At 40.8% G+C, this 18,214-nt stretch overlaps 1 protein-coding gene across 1 annotated transcript in view; it reads right to left on the reverse strand.

The window, feature by feature from the left end:
* The window catches only part of PDE1C (phosphodiesterase 1C), a 215,853-nt gene that overhangs the window by 84,389 nt on the left and 113,250 nt on the right, over positions 1-18,214 (reverse strand). The window contains exons 4-6 of the mRNA XM_050915808.1: positions 7,632-7,745; positions 6,582-6,764; positions 4,314-4,380 (exon numbers count right to left, since the gene is read on the reverse strand). Of these exons, the coding sequence (XP_050771765.1) occupies positions 4,314-4,380; positions 6,582-6,764; positions 7,632-7,745 (364 nt within the window). The remainder of the gene's footprint in view (positions 1-4,313; positions 4,381-6,581; positions 6,765-7,631; positions 7,746-18,214) is intronic.

Consider the following 18,214-nt stretch of genomic DNA (forward strand, 5'->3'; position numbering starts at 1 on the left):
AGGAAAGGTGCAGAAGGAGTTGTAGCTAGAAGAAGGATAGACAGATCAACCACGCAGCTGCATCTGGCACAGGACCACCTCTCAGTCTCTCTGGCCTGCTGAGAACTTTGAGGTACTTCCCACAGGGATTTATCCAAACGACTCTCCTTAAACCACATATTAAAGACTGACATCTGTACATTGAAGTTTCCCTCCACTTTCAAACTCTGTTGCACGTTACCTCCCATTTCCTTTCTTTCACTAAGAAAGAAAGACGACTACAGTTCACACACGCATGTGCACAGCTGCTCTCACTGCACGAAATGCGGGTTGGCTAGACATAATGTTGAGGACTGTTAAGGATTAGAGTCCATCTAAAAAACTGCCATCTTTTTTAGCAAGACTAAAAACGCTAAATTACAATTATCTACTGAGCTCTTAAAGCCCAGTCCACCTTTGCTGTTTGTTGTCATGGTCATGTTCCAGGTAAGGACCTGACTTCAAGTCAAACGCAAAAGCCAGTGACCTTTAACCGCCTGGTGGTCTGTCACCCATACATCAGCATAGCTACAGGACTTCTTCTGTTCTGAACGAGACCAACGTATGTTGGTATCTGCTCTCTCCAGCATGGGCTGATCCTGACAACCTTGCTACTTGCAGAGGGTTGATTACACAGAGCCGAGTATGCCTTTTGTGGACAGTCCACAGAGAGGCTTAGCAGTGAGTGAATATCGAGGACGCTGAAGATTCAGCTCTGCTTTCACCTATCCCAGTAAATCACTTGCTTGCTGAGCAGTTGATATTACAAGCTGTGTGGAGCCCACACACTGAAGGGCAGAGTCAAGCTTCTCCACAGATGATTTGTGGCCCAAGTCAAGAAGAGCACTCATAAATTCCAGCTTTTCAACACTTTCAGTAGGCATTGGAGAGGAAACACAACCAAGAGAGGAAAAAGTTCCACCAAGAAAACATGTTTTGAAGGCCTGGAACAAACTTAGAAAACGGGCAGGAAAAATAATGCCCAAAGCATCCACTCCGTCAATTTTAAGGATTTTCCTGGGGTTTGAGTGGTTTTATTTTGTAATCACTTATCTCAGTCAATTAAGCAAATTAATTTAACACTTGCATGTATATCATAATTTACTTCTGGGTCCTACGGCATTGAAAATAATGTCTCAAATATGCTGAAATTTAATTCACTGCAAGGCAATCTTATCTTGTAGAAATAAGAGGGGTTTGTTCCTTTATATATTTTTCCTGTAGTTAATGTTGTGCTCTTGCAGCAGATAAAATTTACCAAAGTGTGAAATTGCAGAACGGTACATCAGAATTGTTCTTTTGCATGAAATAATGGTTAACCACCTAGACGATAAGTTTCACAGTAGAGCTATTTAGATTTTACTGAGGGAGAAATCCTTGCTCTTGTCAAGTCAAGAGAAGTTTTCCTATTGACAATAATGACAGCAGCATTTTACCCTGAATAACTAGGGGAAAAATCCTCTTAACAGAAGCATGAAAGTGTCACAGATGGCTTAGAGGCTTGCAGCAACACCAGTTACGCTTTGAAAATTAGCGGATTTTATGACCTTAAAAAAAATTTAACACACAAGTGACCCCTACATTGGGGAGAGATCTAAAGGGAGGCAGAACTTCACGGATGTCTTGTGATGGAGGAGAAAAACTGTTTCTTCTCCCTAAGGAGAGCAGGAGAAGCGAGGGATGGGAAACTTTCTGTGCTACACACGTCTCTAGGTCACTGGCCCTGTAGCCTCAGCTGAAGTGTGGTAAGCTGCTCTAATGCCACATATACCCACTGGGGTGTAACTGCAAATAGATCCAAGGTGTCTTACTTCTCAGTCCTGTGTCCTTATTACTTGGCCATTGCTCCACGGCTCGGGGGAACCTAGAGATGAAGTGAAACACAAGTTCTTCCTAAATGCTCCGTTTCCTGCCTTTCTGTCTGTCCTTAACCTTGGAGACTTGATTTGTTTTATAAGCCAACAAGCACAGTCAGGGATAGATGTTATTCTGCTCAACATTACTGGAAGGCCTGACATTTTTGTAGCCACAGACAAGCAGAAGTCTATACTGCACACATTGTAAGTGACTACCGGTTCTGCGTTCATTACCTGGATATTAGCTAGCCCAGAAAACATTGCCGTGACAGCATGGGCATCAGAAAAGGCTGAAAAAATCACTTTTCAAGCAGGTAACTACTTCAGCAGCTAGTTAATGTGAAGTTCTGTCTGTAGCACTACACTGCTGAACAGCAGATCACCACAACTTACCGGGTAAATTCACATACATACTTTTTCAAACATGTCTGTATGAATGATATGTATGGCCACTATTCAAATGAGAGACAAGGCTGATCGTCCCTTTTGTGGCAACACGTCTTACGTCATCACACCCGTGTCATGCAGAAAGGCAACAGGCTACTGCAGTAGAAAAATCAGTATCCAATATATAGATAGAGAGAGACACTGTGCAATCAATTAAAAAATTGCCTAACTTCTCATCCACTGAAAGAGTCAGAGAGATTATACACCTAGGACTTGCACTGCTACCACTCCATCTGCACTTTTTTGCAGAAGCTGCAGTACTTAATTGTTTTACTAAAACCAACCTCATTTTGCCAAGCTGACTCCACAGCTTTGGCTTACTCGGTGCAGACGTCCTGTTGGCCGTGGCAGCAAAAAGGACAGCACATAGTTCAAAAATAAGCTAGTTTTGACTCCATGTCATCTCAATCCTTGTCCTTATTAGCATGACTCTGAGGGGACTGTTGATTATGGCAATCCAGAACAGCTGAAGCAATGTGTGTGGTACACTCCTACACCCTTTTGCATGCTTAAACCATCAGCTCATTTTACAGAGCACACCAAGCAGTCGGGTAGTTGTAAGGTTTTTTCACTTGGCTTTACTGGACTGAAGCAAGCAACAAAACGTACCATTTTCCATTAAGGAGATGGGACTGAGAAATTTAAGATGAAGTATGATTTCAAAGACAGAAGACTTCTTCAAAACAAGTAACTCCCATTTCAACCACATCCACTACCAAACACAAGGCCATCCAGGCAAAGACATGTTCTCAAAATGGTTTTGCAAAAAAATACCTCCTAGAGTGCACAGTGGCCAAGCGGGCGTTATTTCACCCTGAGCAACATTAGTCAATGCCTTTGTTGTTATTGACGGCTCTTAGCTTACTCTAGCATGATCAGTTCTCTTTATGACCCTTCATCATTTAAAAACATAGAAAGAGGAGAGGGATTCTGTAAGGTTTAAGTCAGCTGAGAGTAGCTGCTGGGTCTTGGATTCTCTTGTTACTGCTGAGGAACTCGGGAGAAGAGGAACCATTATAGATAGGTTCCCTCATAAGCTGGCTATGGGGTGTAGTTCTAAAAGAACAAAGACTTTAGATCCCAGTTGCAGGAGTGAAGCTAACACTTGTCAACCTGCAGTTGGAAAAAGGTGTGCATGGATGCTTGGATTCTGTACATGAAAGGCATGTTTGATCATTCTTGCATTCAACGGACCTTCTGCAATTCCTCCACATCTTTTGATGAGTTGTACTATCCAAAACAAAAGGATTCAGTACCCTAACTGTAGGTCTTTCCAGTGTGGAGTAGAGCACCAATATCGTTTCATGAGCTTTACATGTAATGTCCCTGTGTATTGCCCCACTGTATCACCTTCTTTCACCACTGCGTGGCACGGTTGAACCACATGCAACACGTAATCTGCAAAGCTGCTGCATAGGCAGTTGGTTGCTAACTTGCGTTTGTAGTCTTGATCATTCTGCCTAAGTCAAGAACCTTGCAATTGTCCCATGGATTGAACCTGGTTTTTTCCCCCCCCACACTACTTCTGACTAATCAGTTTTCCTCTGAAACCTCAAAACTCATAAAAGGGTTATTATTCCTAAACTGATTGTCACCTTGAAGACCTTACGCTGAGCAATGCAAGAAATTCCCTCCTCTCACAGCAACTGATCCTTTTTCTTCTCTACCTCTCTCCATCTCTGTTTGCTTTCGTCCCTGGGGGAGGTTGTGATTGATTCCAGCATGTTACTAAGTCCTCAGTTCAATCACCGTAATCTAGAACAGAGCTGTAACCTTCACAACCTGAAAATGGCCACAGACTTGAACTCTATTCTTTCCTTTATTGAAAGGATATTCCCTTAGGCCAGTAAATGTTTCATGTATGTGAACTCAACTAAATATCAGAAAAAAGGAAAGGGCAAGTACTAAGACCCCCTTACCAAGTCAAATATCGCAGTGTTATCTTGATGCTTGGCACAGAAACCCCCCCAAACATCTTTTTATTGGGATTACCTTTAGCACTCCAATTACACCTGGTGGGTAGCTCAAACCGACCATATTTGAAGTCCGTCTGTACATTCTACCAAGAGAAAACAGATAAGGCAACACACAAATAGAATTAAACAAAACCAACCAACCAAACAAACAACCAAACAAAAATCATAAAGCAACAGATCGTTACAGGAGACCTTATTTAGCCCACAAAACCCTAACTGCAACTTGGTTTTTTTCCCTCCTTCTTGTTCCTAACTTGCACAATATTCTCTATACCATTCTTACTGTATAGACTAACGTGAGACTACACATTGCCCAGTATCTCACTGTTTGGTTACCTGGCAGGACATCACAGAGAACCTGCCAATATCAGGTCTTAATCAGAGGGAAACTCTACACTCAAATAAACAAGATGTTCCCCATTTTCCACTGCAGATGACCATACTGCTCTTTCAGTTCCCTTACTGCTTGCTGGTCCACATGCAAGCTAATTCTGAATGCACTTCAGAAATCATTTGTTGTCTGCAATGAATCAACTCCAGTTCGGTACAGCTGGTACTTTTGTCTGCATTTCTTTAAGATTGGTATAAAATCTTTTGCGTGTTCTCTGTGTGGGTATATTTGAGGGAGAGAGAGAGAAAGAATAAGGCAATAATCAACATCTGCAACCATACTAAACAAAGCACTCAAGTATGCACCAGATTTTAAACTTGTTTTCAGGCCACACTGTGTTTAACAGGCTTGGTGAACGCAGAAACACCGTCATAGCTAAAATGCTTTTCCGCAGGTCACCCGTTTTTGCACTTAAGCAACGTAGGACTAAAAGGAGAGGATGGAAAGCTTTCTTCTCCCATCTGAAATGATCCTATGTGAAGTCTTCCTTCACTTCCATTTTTCTTTGTCATGTTCTGCACTCAGACCTGAAAAAAGTCAGCCCCCTTTGGAGAATTAAATGCACCCATTCCCCAAATGACACAATTTCTTACCCCCTCCTCCCTCCAGTCAGGAGCCCCATAGCCTCCTCTTAAGTGACAATCCAGGCACAGTCCCTCTCCCTTAGCTCAGGAGAGCCACAACCCTCCTCTGGTGCCATATCATATCTGAACACTTCCTCTTTTGGGACACAGTGATTCCGATCAGATGGAAAACAGCCTCCTGCAGCCAGCTGTCTGCAGTTCATTTACTTCCTTGTCGAGCAATTCCCCACTGAGAGTGAGGGTTAATTCACAAACAGCCTCTCAAACCTAGGAGAAACCTGTTCCGAGGAGAAATTACAGGTTTACTCTTATCACAATTTGCTGCCATTCTTAACACACATACAGTAACTTTGGTACATAGATAAAAAAATCGGCTACAGGCATGCCGGAGGAGGCTTCTGTGTGTCTGTGTGGCTTGTGCTCCACTGTCTGATATGCCAGCCTCCTGCACAGAACTAGCAGGCTGTCACTGTGATTCTGACAAACAGTGAAAGGCACTCTGCTCTTCCATTCCTGACTTGAGTTTTGCTGTAGAGACCTGGGACCTGCTGCCTTTCATGCTGCCTAAAGTCTGCTGGCAGTTTCACATGCTCCAGCCCTCCTTCTAGCTTGAAAGAAGAATGCCAGTGAAGAGTGGTTACTCCGTAAGAAAAGGTAAGATTGGAAGTGAGTCCAAATTGAAAGGACTAAATGTTTTCAAGCGTTCAGAATGTAAAATCAGTTTTAGCAGTAGGTTCTGATGCAAATCACAACAGAGAAGGCTGAGAGGACTCAATGGGTTTTTTTGAAATCCTCCCTGAGCTCCAAAGTTTTCACATCAGTCTTGGTCTATCGTTCATTCCAGTAATACTATGATACAGGATTTTCTTCTGTTTCTTAGCAGTCCTTCATAAGAAATACTAGATCACAGAGGTAAACAGAGGCAAGGGAGGGCTTGGTCTGGGCTGACTGAATTGTAAAAGCTGTCACTCTTGACCTAGGGCTATGCAGAGGTACATGTTCTCTGTCAAAATTATTCCAGCTGTGCTATGACATCTGTATTATGCTACAAACAGATCAGTTTGTGCTGTTTCAGGTTGCAACATGTTACTTAATCCCAGGGTTCGAGGTGTTCTCCAGGATTGTGTAGAAACATCTTTAGAAGCACATTAAAGTATTCTTCATTTAATAGAGTCATCCCCTAGTTCTCTGAGGTCTTCTGGCCTAACGTACTCTCCTCCATCTCCTGTCATTGTGTCATCACATACTACAGGTGCAATCTGCGGTACCTGGGCAGCTACTAGAGCAAAGCAATTACAGGCTCCTTTACCTTTCCACAAATATCCCAGCTTGTACTGCATGGACAATACTCCTGAACCGGGGTTTTTCCTCTGTCCTTTTGAGCATCATCCCCATTTGCCGCGTGAAGGTAGAAGCCAACCAGTCCCGGACCTCTGAGGGCACAGAGTCAGACTGGATGTCACTGAGCTCATCTTCTGTGTCCAGTAGACGCCTAGAAGGGGGAGGAAAAAGATGCGTAAACAGACTCCCTTGGAGAGCATTGCAACATTATTAACAAAAAAGAAACTCACATATCTTCTAATTAAAGCAGTTGTTAAAAGTCCTTGCTTTGTCAGCCCTAATGGAACACAATTGTACAAGTCTTCAACAGATTATTTATTCTCTTGTATAGTTAAATGTCAGATTGTGAAACTCACTACTAGGCCAACAAACAAGAAGTAGCAGCCTTCTGAAGCACAACTACATAATCATCCACTGACTTCTTCTCTTCAGCTCGTCAACATTCCTGACCTTTCTGCCCTTCAGAGCTCATTTACGGTCATGTCTAACTCCGCAGTTAGTATCATACAGTCCTCTCCTTTCCCATTCGGGTCATCTGAGGTGACTCTACAAGTGCATTTAGCACTGGGGAAATGGCATATAACAGAGAGGGGAACTCCTCTGCAACCTCTTACCAGTCTACCTCTATCATGACCTGGAGTCAAAATTTTTTTAATTTCAAAGACTTGATACAAGTGAAAAGATTTAACACTATTCAAAAGGAATAGAGAGGTAGGAATTTAGAAACTTTCAGAAAAAGTGGGACACAACTGTTACGAAAACATTTCTCCAAGAGAATATATATTAAATTTATGATTGCTTTTCATCTCCTGCCGTGCCCCAGGAAACTTAAAGAAGCTTTTAGACCAAGGATTGAAGATCTGCTCTACACAGAATACAATATTTTAATGATTAAAAACATATTGTCTGTGAGTAATAAATCTTGGCTAAAACAACTTTCCCAACTGACGTGTACATTACCATTTTGTGTCATTGGGACTAGATGTAAGAAGAGTGCTGATGGCTGTAGTTAACTCACCTAGTTTCGTCAATGTATACTGACTCAAGAACAGTTGCAGCATATTCCAAATTCTTCTTTAGGTCTACAACTGAAGCTTCCCCTCTTTCTAACTGCTTTACCAAAGACCGCAATCTAGAGAAAAGGAAAACAGAAATCGGAGTAGTACAAAGAGAAATTGGTTTGAGAGTGAGCGTCAGTTCAAAACTGGATCCAGCATGAGACCTAGCATACATGATCGGCAGGTGAAAACTTCTGGAACTCTACAAGGTTCTTTAAGCCATATACAAGAAATCAACAAAAATCACTTTTCAAAGATCAGTCACAACAATGCCAGGCAAACATCACATTCTATTTAGGCTCAAATAAGTCAGTGAGTTACGACTGTCCCTGACTCAGACTGAAATAAGTTAAAATAGAAATCACTTGGAATTTAACACAGGAGCTAAAAGAGGGCAATTTCATGCCAGCCTTAAGAAAGGAAGTAAATTCTTGAGTAGTATCTGTTGACAAATGTCAGCCATTCATAGTCATTGGTGTCCACACATGCAAAATTGTACTAGAGTATATTTAGAAATACTATTGCAGAAATACTATACAAGGTTAGAAAATGCTATGATTTTCATTAGATCAAGAGGTCACCCTTAGACTATCCCATCTATATTAAACAGAACTCATGGACTTTTTTTTTATCAGGTTATTATTATTATGGGGGGGGAAACAGACTTTCTGGAAACAAAAATTTGTGCAGAAAATGTCTCCTGTGCCAAAGACAATTAATATATTTGTGCAATTTTCTTTTGTCTTTTCCTCTCCTTCACTCTACTTTCTGTGGCAAATCAGAAAAACAAAAAAGGGAAGAAAGAGGAGAAGAACATGTAAAAGTAAAGAGTAAAATCTAAATATTTTAAACAATCCAAGAATATACATGTTTACAATTAGAAGAAGAAAACTATCATTCCTTTAAAAGGACAATGGGATAAAGATTTGACATGTTAAAACATTTTTGTGAATGTCTTCATCCTTGTTAAACAGCAGTTAAATAAACATTCAAATATACATTTAACAGTGTAGCAGAAATCACAAGTTGTTAATTTGTCCTGTTCAAGATGCAAAAATGTAGAGTAGCAGTCATGTCATCTAAAATTTGTCTTCTACTTAGGAGACTACCCTTCCTTATCTTTTTCTATAGTCCATGGAGAAAAATAACCTTTTCCACAAGGTAATTCAGAGCTAGAGCCCAATAGAGGTGCCTGCTCTCTGTTTATTAACCGCAGTGGGAGCCCAACCTCCTATAGTACACATGTGCATGAAGTTCTTCAAATGAAGTGAGTATCTGTATTCCCTTGCTATCACAATGCCCCTGTGGGATCAGTGCTTTCAGGAGAAATCACGTCTCCATGTGGCTGTATTTCATGGCAGAGCTGAGGAGCAGTCAGTCTGCCCGTGTGCACTGCACCAACAGCTCTTTCCAGCTGGGTTTCCTTCCCCCCACTTTCCCCACATAAACAGTGAGGCTGTGGAGAACAAAAATCATAAAAAATATTGATTGTTCCTCTGGCTAGGTCACATAAATGCCACTCCTACTGACAGTGGTACTGCTGACACACAGCTACATATTTAGCTTTACAAAGAATCTTGAGCAAGAAGTAGACACTCCATCTCCAGGAGGATTAACTCATCTGCTGGTCGGCGGTCGAAAAACAAAAGTATTGTTCAATACTTCATTCCCGATGTGAGAATGGAGATGGGAAGGTCAGTGATGTACAAATACACTGAACACAACTCGTCTCATCTCTGTAAGCCAGGTGGAGAGCATTCAACTATGCCAGCATGTTTCCCTCCAATCCTTGAACCCAGCTTGGGGAATCCATGGAGCAACCTCAGCCCCATGGAAGAAGCAGCATGGCTTGGTGCTCCCATACCGCTCTTCTATTTAACTGCACCACCAGGTGTGAGCAGCAACACGTTGTGTTTGCTGAGCAGAGCCAGGAAAGGTGGTCCCCCACCTTTCAGGTTGACTCCAGCCTCAGGCAGCAAACGGGGAAGATGAATTCACCTCCTCCCTAGAGCCAAACCACTGATCCTTCCTACCCATTCCCAGCTCTTCTTGCCAATGCAGGGGGGGAGGAAGAGAAAAAAACAAAACAATTTTCATGCCCAAACAGTAAGCATTGGTTCATATATCTCCTCCTTCTTTCATCCCGTGTATGGGGAGTCTAGAGACATGACCCCTTAACTAGTTACCAGAAATGTCGTTTGTAGACAAGCCACAGGAGTCAAGATTGCAAGAGGAACATTATCTTTGGCTCTTCCTGACTTTTATTACATTGATTTAAGTACCCGGCAGCTCTATGCCACAAGTCATTCAAAATTCATGTTCAATAATAGCACAGTGAGTAACAGTTGCTTCATGGCACCAACATTCATCATCGAAGAAGATTATGTAGAGTACTGCGTGCATCAATCATTTGGAAAAACAGAAGTACAGTTGTTATAATAAAACCTTGTCACACGATCAGCCGCTTTCATGTGAAAAAAAATTACATTGTCTTTGTCTTACCATCCATTATCTATAACTATTTCTGATTCATTGAGTCACAGCAGCTGCTACCAGTTACCTTTACTAAATAAGAGCCCAGTGATAGTTTCTCTTTAATGCATTCCATGTATCTGTATTTTTTGGAAATAGTCCTAAATGCAATCATAAAGTTAAGGCCAGGCTGTCCCACTGAAGGGCATCCAGGCAAATTTATTAGCTGAAAAATTCTGTTTCAGGGTGGCTGAAGTAATTGCGGAATTCAATCAAATTCACCAAGCCATTTTGACTGAAATAAAAACATTACCACAAAATTTTAACATGTTTTATTTTTAGGAGCTAGTATTAAAGCAATGCAAGCAGAGGGCAAGATGCTGACTTCCTAGCTTTACCCCATAGACTAGTCATTGCAGCAAGTGAATACGGATCAGTCACATGTACCATTTCACACGAAAATGCTGAGTCTGTCAGGCTACTGACTAAAAGAAACATACTGATATATCATAATCCACTTAAGGAACCCGCTTCATCATTTACTTTGCTTTTATTGTAACTGTCTTTTTTGTATTAACAAAATGCTTTTTTCAGCCAAAGCATGTTTTGTTCTCTTCTAAAAAGTTCATTACAGACTGACCAAAACCTAAATTTTCATTGTTTCTTTTTTTTCCTCCTTTTCCTTTCAAGTTCAGAACTAAAAATTTGCGCAGATCTACCAGACCTAGTTCTACTGAAGCCCATGGAGCTAGCTGTAGGAGAAGCAGCCAATTCCTGTGCATAAGGAGATCCCAGGCCAGAAGGGAGGTGTTAACCATTTCTAATATTAAGCTGTCTTAATACCATGGCACATGCCACAAGTGAACCAGGCTGCACGTCAGCCAAAAGTTTCTCAGATTACGGTCATCAGCACAGCAGTCACAAAGAACTGGTTAGTCACACAATATTAGCTCTATATCTAGTTGTTACTTATTAAGATACAGTTAATGCCTTTCTTAAATGAGATTGCCAAGGGAAGCTATTCCTCCAGTTTGCAAATTCTCTGTGAACATGTGCCAAATAGTATGGAAAAAGTCTGAGAGCCTTTGTTCTACTCACAGTTATTTCACATTTTAGTCCTCGGAATAATCCCTTAACTGCCCAAAGGAAAAACCTAGTCCTGAGCAATGCTATGCATTTTAACTTCCTCTGACCCCACAGGGAGCTCGAGTAGGTGTAAAATCTTGGAAAAGGGACACTTCCAGAATACAGCCTCCTGCACTGCCTTTCCAAGGAAAATATCTGTATGCACCCACCCTAAAACCCCCTGAGAGTATCTGCAAATAATCCCACTGAATTCAGCAGAGCAATACATTTGTGTAAAGCAGGCGCGTTGGGTCCTCAGTGAAGGTGAGAGGTTATCCAAAGTGTACGCTGTTCCACAGCCCTGTTCCTGCTCTTTTCAATGTTTCCCTAAAGTACTAGCTATCATAAGATTCAGGGAGATAGAAAGCAAATGACTAGAAACTAGGCAACTGAACTCAGTCCACGAAAGTTACACAGCTCAAAGACCCAAAGTCACTCTAGACCCAAACTGAATAACAGGAAAAAGTGAAGCTGTTTTCAGCGTGTTCTTGAAATGTAAAATTTCTGAGTAACCGCTCCAAGCATTCTCCCCTCTGTTATAAATAAAACAGTATCTGTGTACAAATATTTGTCTCCTTTAGCTAGAGGGCTTGCTTTTACGCTGTTGATTTTTTTTAAAAATAGCATTACATATCACTGCAGAGAAGATTTAACACCACCGCAGTCTGGATACCAGTCAGCTTCAATTAACATGCAAAGCACACATATTGTCTGAATACTTGGGGCAAGTTCCTTCAACCGGTGTAAAGTCTGCAAAGCTGTGTGGCTAGTCTCTGCATTTATTTTCAAAACTTTATCACTGTGATTCACCACACGTTTTCAACAGTACAACTCAATCTTTTCCTCCGAGAATCATTCTCATACCTTTGGTCCGGCTGAGGAAAAAACTACTCTGAATGCACACTAAAAATAAAAAAAAAAAAAATAATTTCTAATATCATTACAGATTACCAAGGATGGAATATTTATCCCTGTTTTACTCTTGATATTAACGGCTAAACAGTTTGATATTGACAGCTGAATCTGATTAATATGTTGTTTCAACCATGATAGCCTACTGCCTGACAGGTGAGGTTTGTAGAAAGCAGAGAGATTTTTTATTATAGCTAGAAAAAGAGGGCAAGCTATTGAAAACAGCACTGCTAGAGCTGGTTAAGTACTCTCTTGAGACAATGTTCTTTCATCAGTTGTCACTAATTCTTTGAGATCAAAAGGTATTCACAAGCCTCTGCTAAGGCTGATACAAGTTTCACTAAGAAAGCCTGCAGTGGAATTTCTTATCAAAACTGAGCCCTGCCCATGTAGCGAAGGCCCTCACCAGAGAGGGGAACCCTGGCCTGAAGCGACTACCGCTTGGTCCCTTCTAACGCATACTGAAATTGGAGATCCCAGAGCTCAGGTGATAGACTGAGAGAAGCATCTTTGATAGGTCAGTCCTAAAGAACAGCTCGGTGGGAGAAAAGACTTGTACCCTAGACCACAAAATCCTCATGAGCGGATTATTTGCCTGGGTTGTGAGTTTAAAAGTTTGCTACAGATATAGGTTGGAAGAAATTATTCAAATTTTACTGTCTCCCATCTGAGGAGGATGAGCGGAAGGTAGATGTCGTCCACACCACACCAAAAAAGGCTTTTGATTTATCTTTCTGCAAAATAGGAAAAGGTTCTGAAAACCTTTAAGAGATGTGAACAACTTTAGAACTTCTCCCACCCTCGCTAATAGTGACACAGCTAGCTAAAATGAGTTACCGGCTTCCTGCTGCAATAACCCCAGAAAAGATGTGTCATTCTTACTTCCTTTCAAAGATGTACGTAGTTCACACACACAGATAGAGAAAACCTTTTCATAACACTAAATCATTCCACAGCTACAGCTATACATGAGAATGTCCCTTCTCAACTCTTTGGTGAGTTTTACTGATGTACCAAGAACATATGGTACAAGAAAGTTTTGTACAGAGAATTTTATGGACACCTGGCAAGAATGGGGGTATGTAGCAACAAAACATCAGGTTTCATATCCTGAATGCTGGTTTCGTATCCCAGGAGAGAATCTATTCTTGCTATTCCTCAAGTTTCCAAAGCTTTGGAATCAACTTCTAAAATTTGAGTTAAAGTTTCCTTAAGCAGACAACATCCCATTGCATTCAGTGTAACTCTTGACATGGCACTCCATGAGCAAACAGTTTGGGGGTTCCCTGTAAACATAAAGGATCCTGTAACACATTCTGTAAATGTGTAAATCACGTTTGCTCTCATGGCCTCTCCCTATTCTTGTGAAGTAACTTTGTGTTGTTCAGTCATTTCCTTCAGTCTCAAATGTCACCAACTTTCAATGGAAGTGGGGATACTTGTAAAAGGTGTTGCAATTGCATATTGGATAAGAATGCAAGCTGTTACGTCCATATAAGAAACCATTGCTAATAATCTTGCCATGATTAATGCTTAGATACACAAATTTTTCCCCAAAATATTGTCAGCATTAACTTCAGTACAGGACACTCTATTCACGGTCTTGCTCATCACAGAGGTTCATGAGCAAAAACTGGCACACAATGAGATTGAGCCCAGTTACAATAAGGTCCTTCATGAGTTTTCTGCAGACAAAACCAATGTCATTACAATTAGACACCAGTGAGGAACGATTTCAGCTTCAGCAAATCCTCATCACTCTGACTCTGGGGCCATGAATAAGAGGCACCTTCTGCTATCAGTCTGTGTTTATGTGGCTTTTGTTAGTCAAATTACCCTTATGGAATGAAAACCCAAGAGAATGATTTCAAAGACAACTCATTTGTGATAACATTCTTTTGATAGCCAGCTCAAACTGCTTTTTAAAAAACATCAAAATAAATAAATAAAATCAACCACAAGCTTTAAAAATTAACAAAATAATAACCATAAGTAGATCTGATTGCATAAATGCCAGCTTTAGTTTACACACAGAAAAAGACCAAGGCTCGTTCCTACAGGCTGGAAAGACAAACATCTGCTGAACTGAAAGACAAAACTCTGCCTTCTGATCTACAGTACGTTCCTTCCCCTTCTCTGGAAAACCACCTTAATTACTGGTAGGAAATTCATGAATAAGTTTGAGAAACAGATGTTCACTGTGCAGTGAACTATATTTCTATTCAAGAATTGCTACACAGAAATAGGTGTGCATCTGCTATCTCACTAGAATGTACAAACTCAATAAATCTGATATTCCAGGGACATATCAGAGTTAGAGAGCATGTGCAGACCAGCTAAGCAGTGAGCACACAGAAAGTCTCTCAGATGCCCCATGACAGTATCCGTCTGCCTGCTAGGGTGTAAAGAAACTGCAAAGCAAATGCACAGGATACTTAACACTGCCCAAAAGTATCCAGAGCAGACTGCATGTGGTTATGTGGCATAACGCACGGGTGCAGTAGTTTCAGTCAGCTGGGTGGACAGATGCCTCTCCAGTTTGCATAGCAGACCCTGTGATGCTCCATTCAAATAGTGGGTTGGCAGGAGGGGTACAGCATGCAGAGAAAGTAATCCAGGAGCTCACCGTGTCTTTTCACAACAGTCAGCAGGTATGATTCACTCCACAGTCTGCCATATCTTAGTCTAAGGCTCCGCATATATAGGATGTGTGAACCACTGCGGAAAAGACACAACCTAGAAAGCCAGCTCTAGCAGGAATCCTCAACCACAACCGAAAACAGAGTCAGTGGTAGCCTGTGACCCAATGGATTTGTATTAGGCTGGATAGTTATCTTCGGTCACTGCTTTTGTGTAGAAAAATGCAAGTGACAACATCCAGAGAAGAAAAAACATGTATTTGCAAGGAACAATCACTGAAACACAGAGCTTTGTTACACTGGCATTTTTCATCACAAGAAATTACATGCCATTTCCCAAGTAATTGTTTTGCCTTCCTCATGTTTCCTGAAATATCCTTTTTCCTTTGAATAATAAATAAATAAATAAATAAAATGAAGTAATCAATTAATTTTGTATTATTTAGCAGCATGAAAATGCAACAATGATAAGTTCAGTGGTCTTGGCAGGATGGTGAACAGCTTCTTTCAACTCACCTTAAGTCAAATAAGCTTTTGACCGCATTAGCCAACTATAAGTGAAATCATATAGAGTTTATATTTGCACTTCACAGTCATAAATTTCTTCATGCCTATTACAGGAAGGGAAGTCCTGTGCCCAAAACATTAGCAAACTTTGGCTTCTTGGAGGATTTTCAATAAAACAACAGCTAAGCAATTCCTCACCACCAATGGCCTTTGAACTACCCTTGTCTCCATCTCCTGCTACGGAAAACTTCTAAAGGGTGTGCTGTCCTCTCACGTGCAAATACCTTCCCCATTCTCGGGTTCTGAACTTTGCAAACTGAGTCAGAAAATATAAGCAGTAAAAAGCCTTAATGTGGGTAAAATTTTTATGTCAGAGTCTTTGGTGACGAGGTCATTAGAAGTCTTGGTCATGGGTCTTTTTTCATTCAAGTCAACTATCTCACCTAGCACTAAGCTTTTATAGAAATCAGGCACACAGATGCTCATGGAAGTCACTGGACATTGATAGCCAGGATGAACCACCTTCAAAAGCTGCCTGTCATTATTTCCTCAGGAAAGGGTGCACTGCCTTTTTGGTGTGCCTTCCTTCCCCAATAACGACAGAAATGAGCTAAAAGATGAGCTTAGGCAGTCATTGTGGTTTCAGACAGATAAGATGATGTGAGATGACTCTTTCCACTGAATAAATTGAGAGCTGAATGAGGGTAAATTTCAGGTGTGGGAGAGAAAGAAAGGCTGCTATATTCTGTTTTCACAACTAGCCATCTTCTAACTGGTGTTTCCCAAGGTAAGCTTTCCTTTTGGCAGACTACTTCTTTTCGGGATGCTAGCGTGAATTAGTTTTCTGGGGAAACCATAGGATCACTGAATTTGTTGAAAATGAGATCCAAAGACAGCAAAACGAAGTCTTCCAGAATTAAGCCTTTCCAAATCACTGGCGCTTTTTATAAAAAACAACCTCAGTTATAACGTCAGCCACAAATCTAACAATTTTTGATTTGCATCTTTAAAAACAGGTACCTGAAATGAACCATCTAAATTTGCATTTGAGGCAACTAACACATACTATCAGTTTAGTGCTGATGCATCCAATGACACATTCCCCTTTGTTTTATAAAGACTGAATCTTTTTCTTTGAAACCACAATTATCACATTTCTGGGTCCTTGAACAAGGTCATTCTTCCAAATGATGCTAGCAGATTGCCTTGTGCAGATCTGAATGTCAGAGCTCCACGCTTACTCTTTACTTAATGCTCACTGCAGAGATCAGGGAGAAGTTCAACAGATAATTTCAAAATATTTCATTGTAACCTTAGTTCTCCCCCATCTGTTACTATTAAAATATCCACGGGCAGAAAGTCTGCAATAATCTTATTCTTTCCAGTTCCTAAAATCAATTATGTTCCACAGCAGCTTTTAGGAACCCACAGGGCAGTTAGGCAATTGCAGATCAGAGTCCATATGCAGTGCGAAGTTCAGGCAGGAATATGTCCCTGCCTGGTCTTCAGAAATGCCCAGTAAGCAAAGGCGGGAGAAGTACTTCCCAGGCTGCTTCCTTTCAGACCACCTTCAGCCATCAGAAGTTCCCGACACCCAGACGAAGACTACATCTCACTTATATCCCATCAGCTATGGCAAAAGACAGGCACAGATCAATGGCAAATTCCCATATGACCTCCACACTCTTTGCTGGGTTGGGGTTTGGCAAACTTCTGCTTACTCTAATGGACCCCTAAGTTTCTCTAGATCTCTAAGGCAGCTGCCAGCTCTTGAAGTCATCATCACTGACCCCACTAGAGACAGGCCAGCTGATATTAGCCAAAGATTTTGTGCTATATATAAATCCAGATTTATAAAGCATTTTCTCATGAATGATACATTTTACACAGCTGCTAACTTTAATTTTTGCTGTGATCAGAGGTAACTCATTGATAAAACATTTCAGATTTTGTTTTATTCTAAATTGGTATAAATTGCAAATACCCAGATTTCTGCTTAAAAACTTCAACCATTTCCTTTATATTTAAAGTTTTATACCCTTCCTTGGTAGATTTTGGATACCCAAGCACTGAGGCTTTTAGACTTGTTTAAGATGTGGATCCTCACTTTTCTGCCTCTGATTTCCATTCAGGACAACATACTTACCAGGAATATTACAGAGCTAATTGATTGACGTTATTTACGCAGCTGATTCACTGGTCTAAAAATCAGAAAAGTGAGCTGAGTCAGTACTAAAATCTTACTTATCACTGTATTAAAGCTCTGCTATGCACTTTTTGTAGCCTAAAGAAATCACTCTAAAAGTTCAGGAGTTCACCCACTTCTCTGGTAATGCTAGCACGTGCTTTTGTTAGCTCAGATATTTAATATGCCTCTTCTCAATATACAATTTACTCTTTCAACAAATACTGTTAAAAACAAGCTGTTGTTCTCCTAAAGGTGACGAAGTTTGCATTAAACTGCAAAATCATCTCCCTCTTGGCAGCTGCAAGTAGGCCAGTCTATACTTCTACAAAACAAGCTACCCTTAATTATCTTGATTTTGAGGGAAGCATTCCCAAAGTTAGTAGTAAACATTCCCTTGTCTTTTGCTACAGGCTGGAAAATCAAGGCCATTGCCAACTTTTAGCTGCACATGATGAAGGTGTGGAGCTAGATATTTGCCATGCCAGGAATTTTTAACAACCTGGGCACTATCAGGAGAACCATAGTCTTTGCATAGAAATGGCAAGAAGAGGCAATTACAAAATGAAAGCTGGAGGTTGCCAAGCCATAAATTGTAACAAAAAATAGTTCAGATAGGGTCCCAGTCATGGTTTTTTGGAATGCAAATGATTCGGAATAGTTCTCCACACAGTGGTCTTCATTGACACCCTGGTAGTTTGGA

Source organism: Gymnogyps californianus, chromosome 2 (genome assembly GCF_018139145.2).
Source record: "Gymnogyps californianus isolate 813 chromosome 2, ASM1813914v2, whole genome shotgun sequence".
Taxonomy (NCBI): Eukaryota; Metazoa; Chordata; class Aves; order Accipitriformes; family Cathartidae; genus Gymnogyps; species Gymnogyps californianus.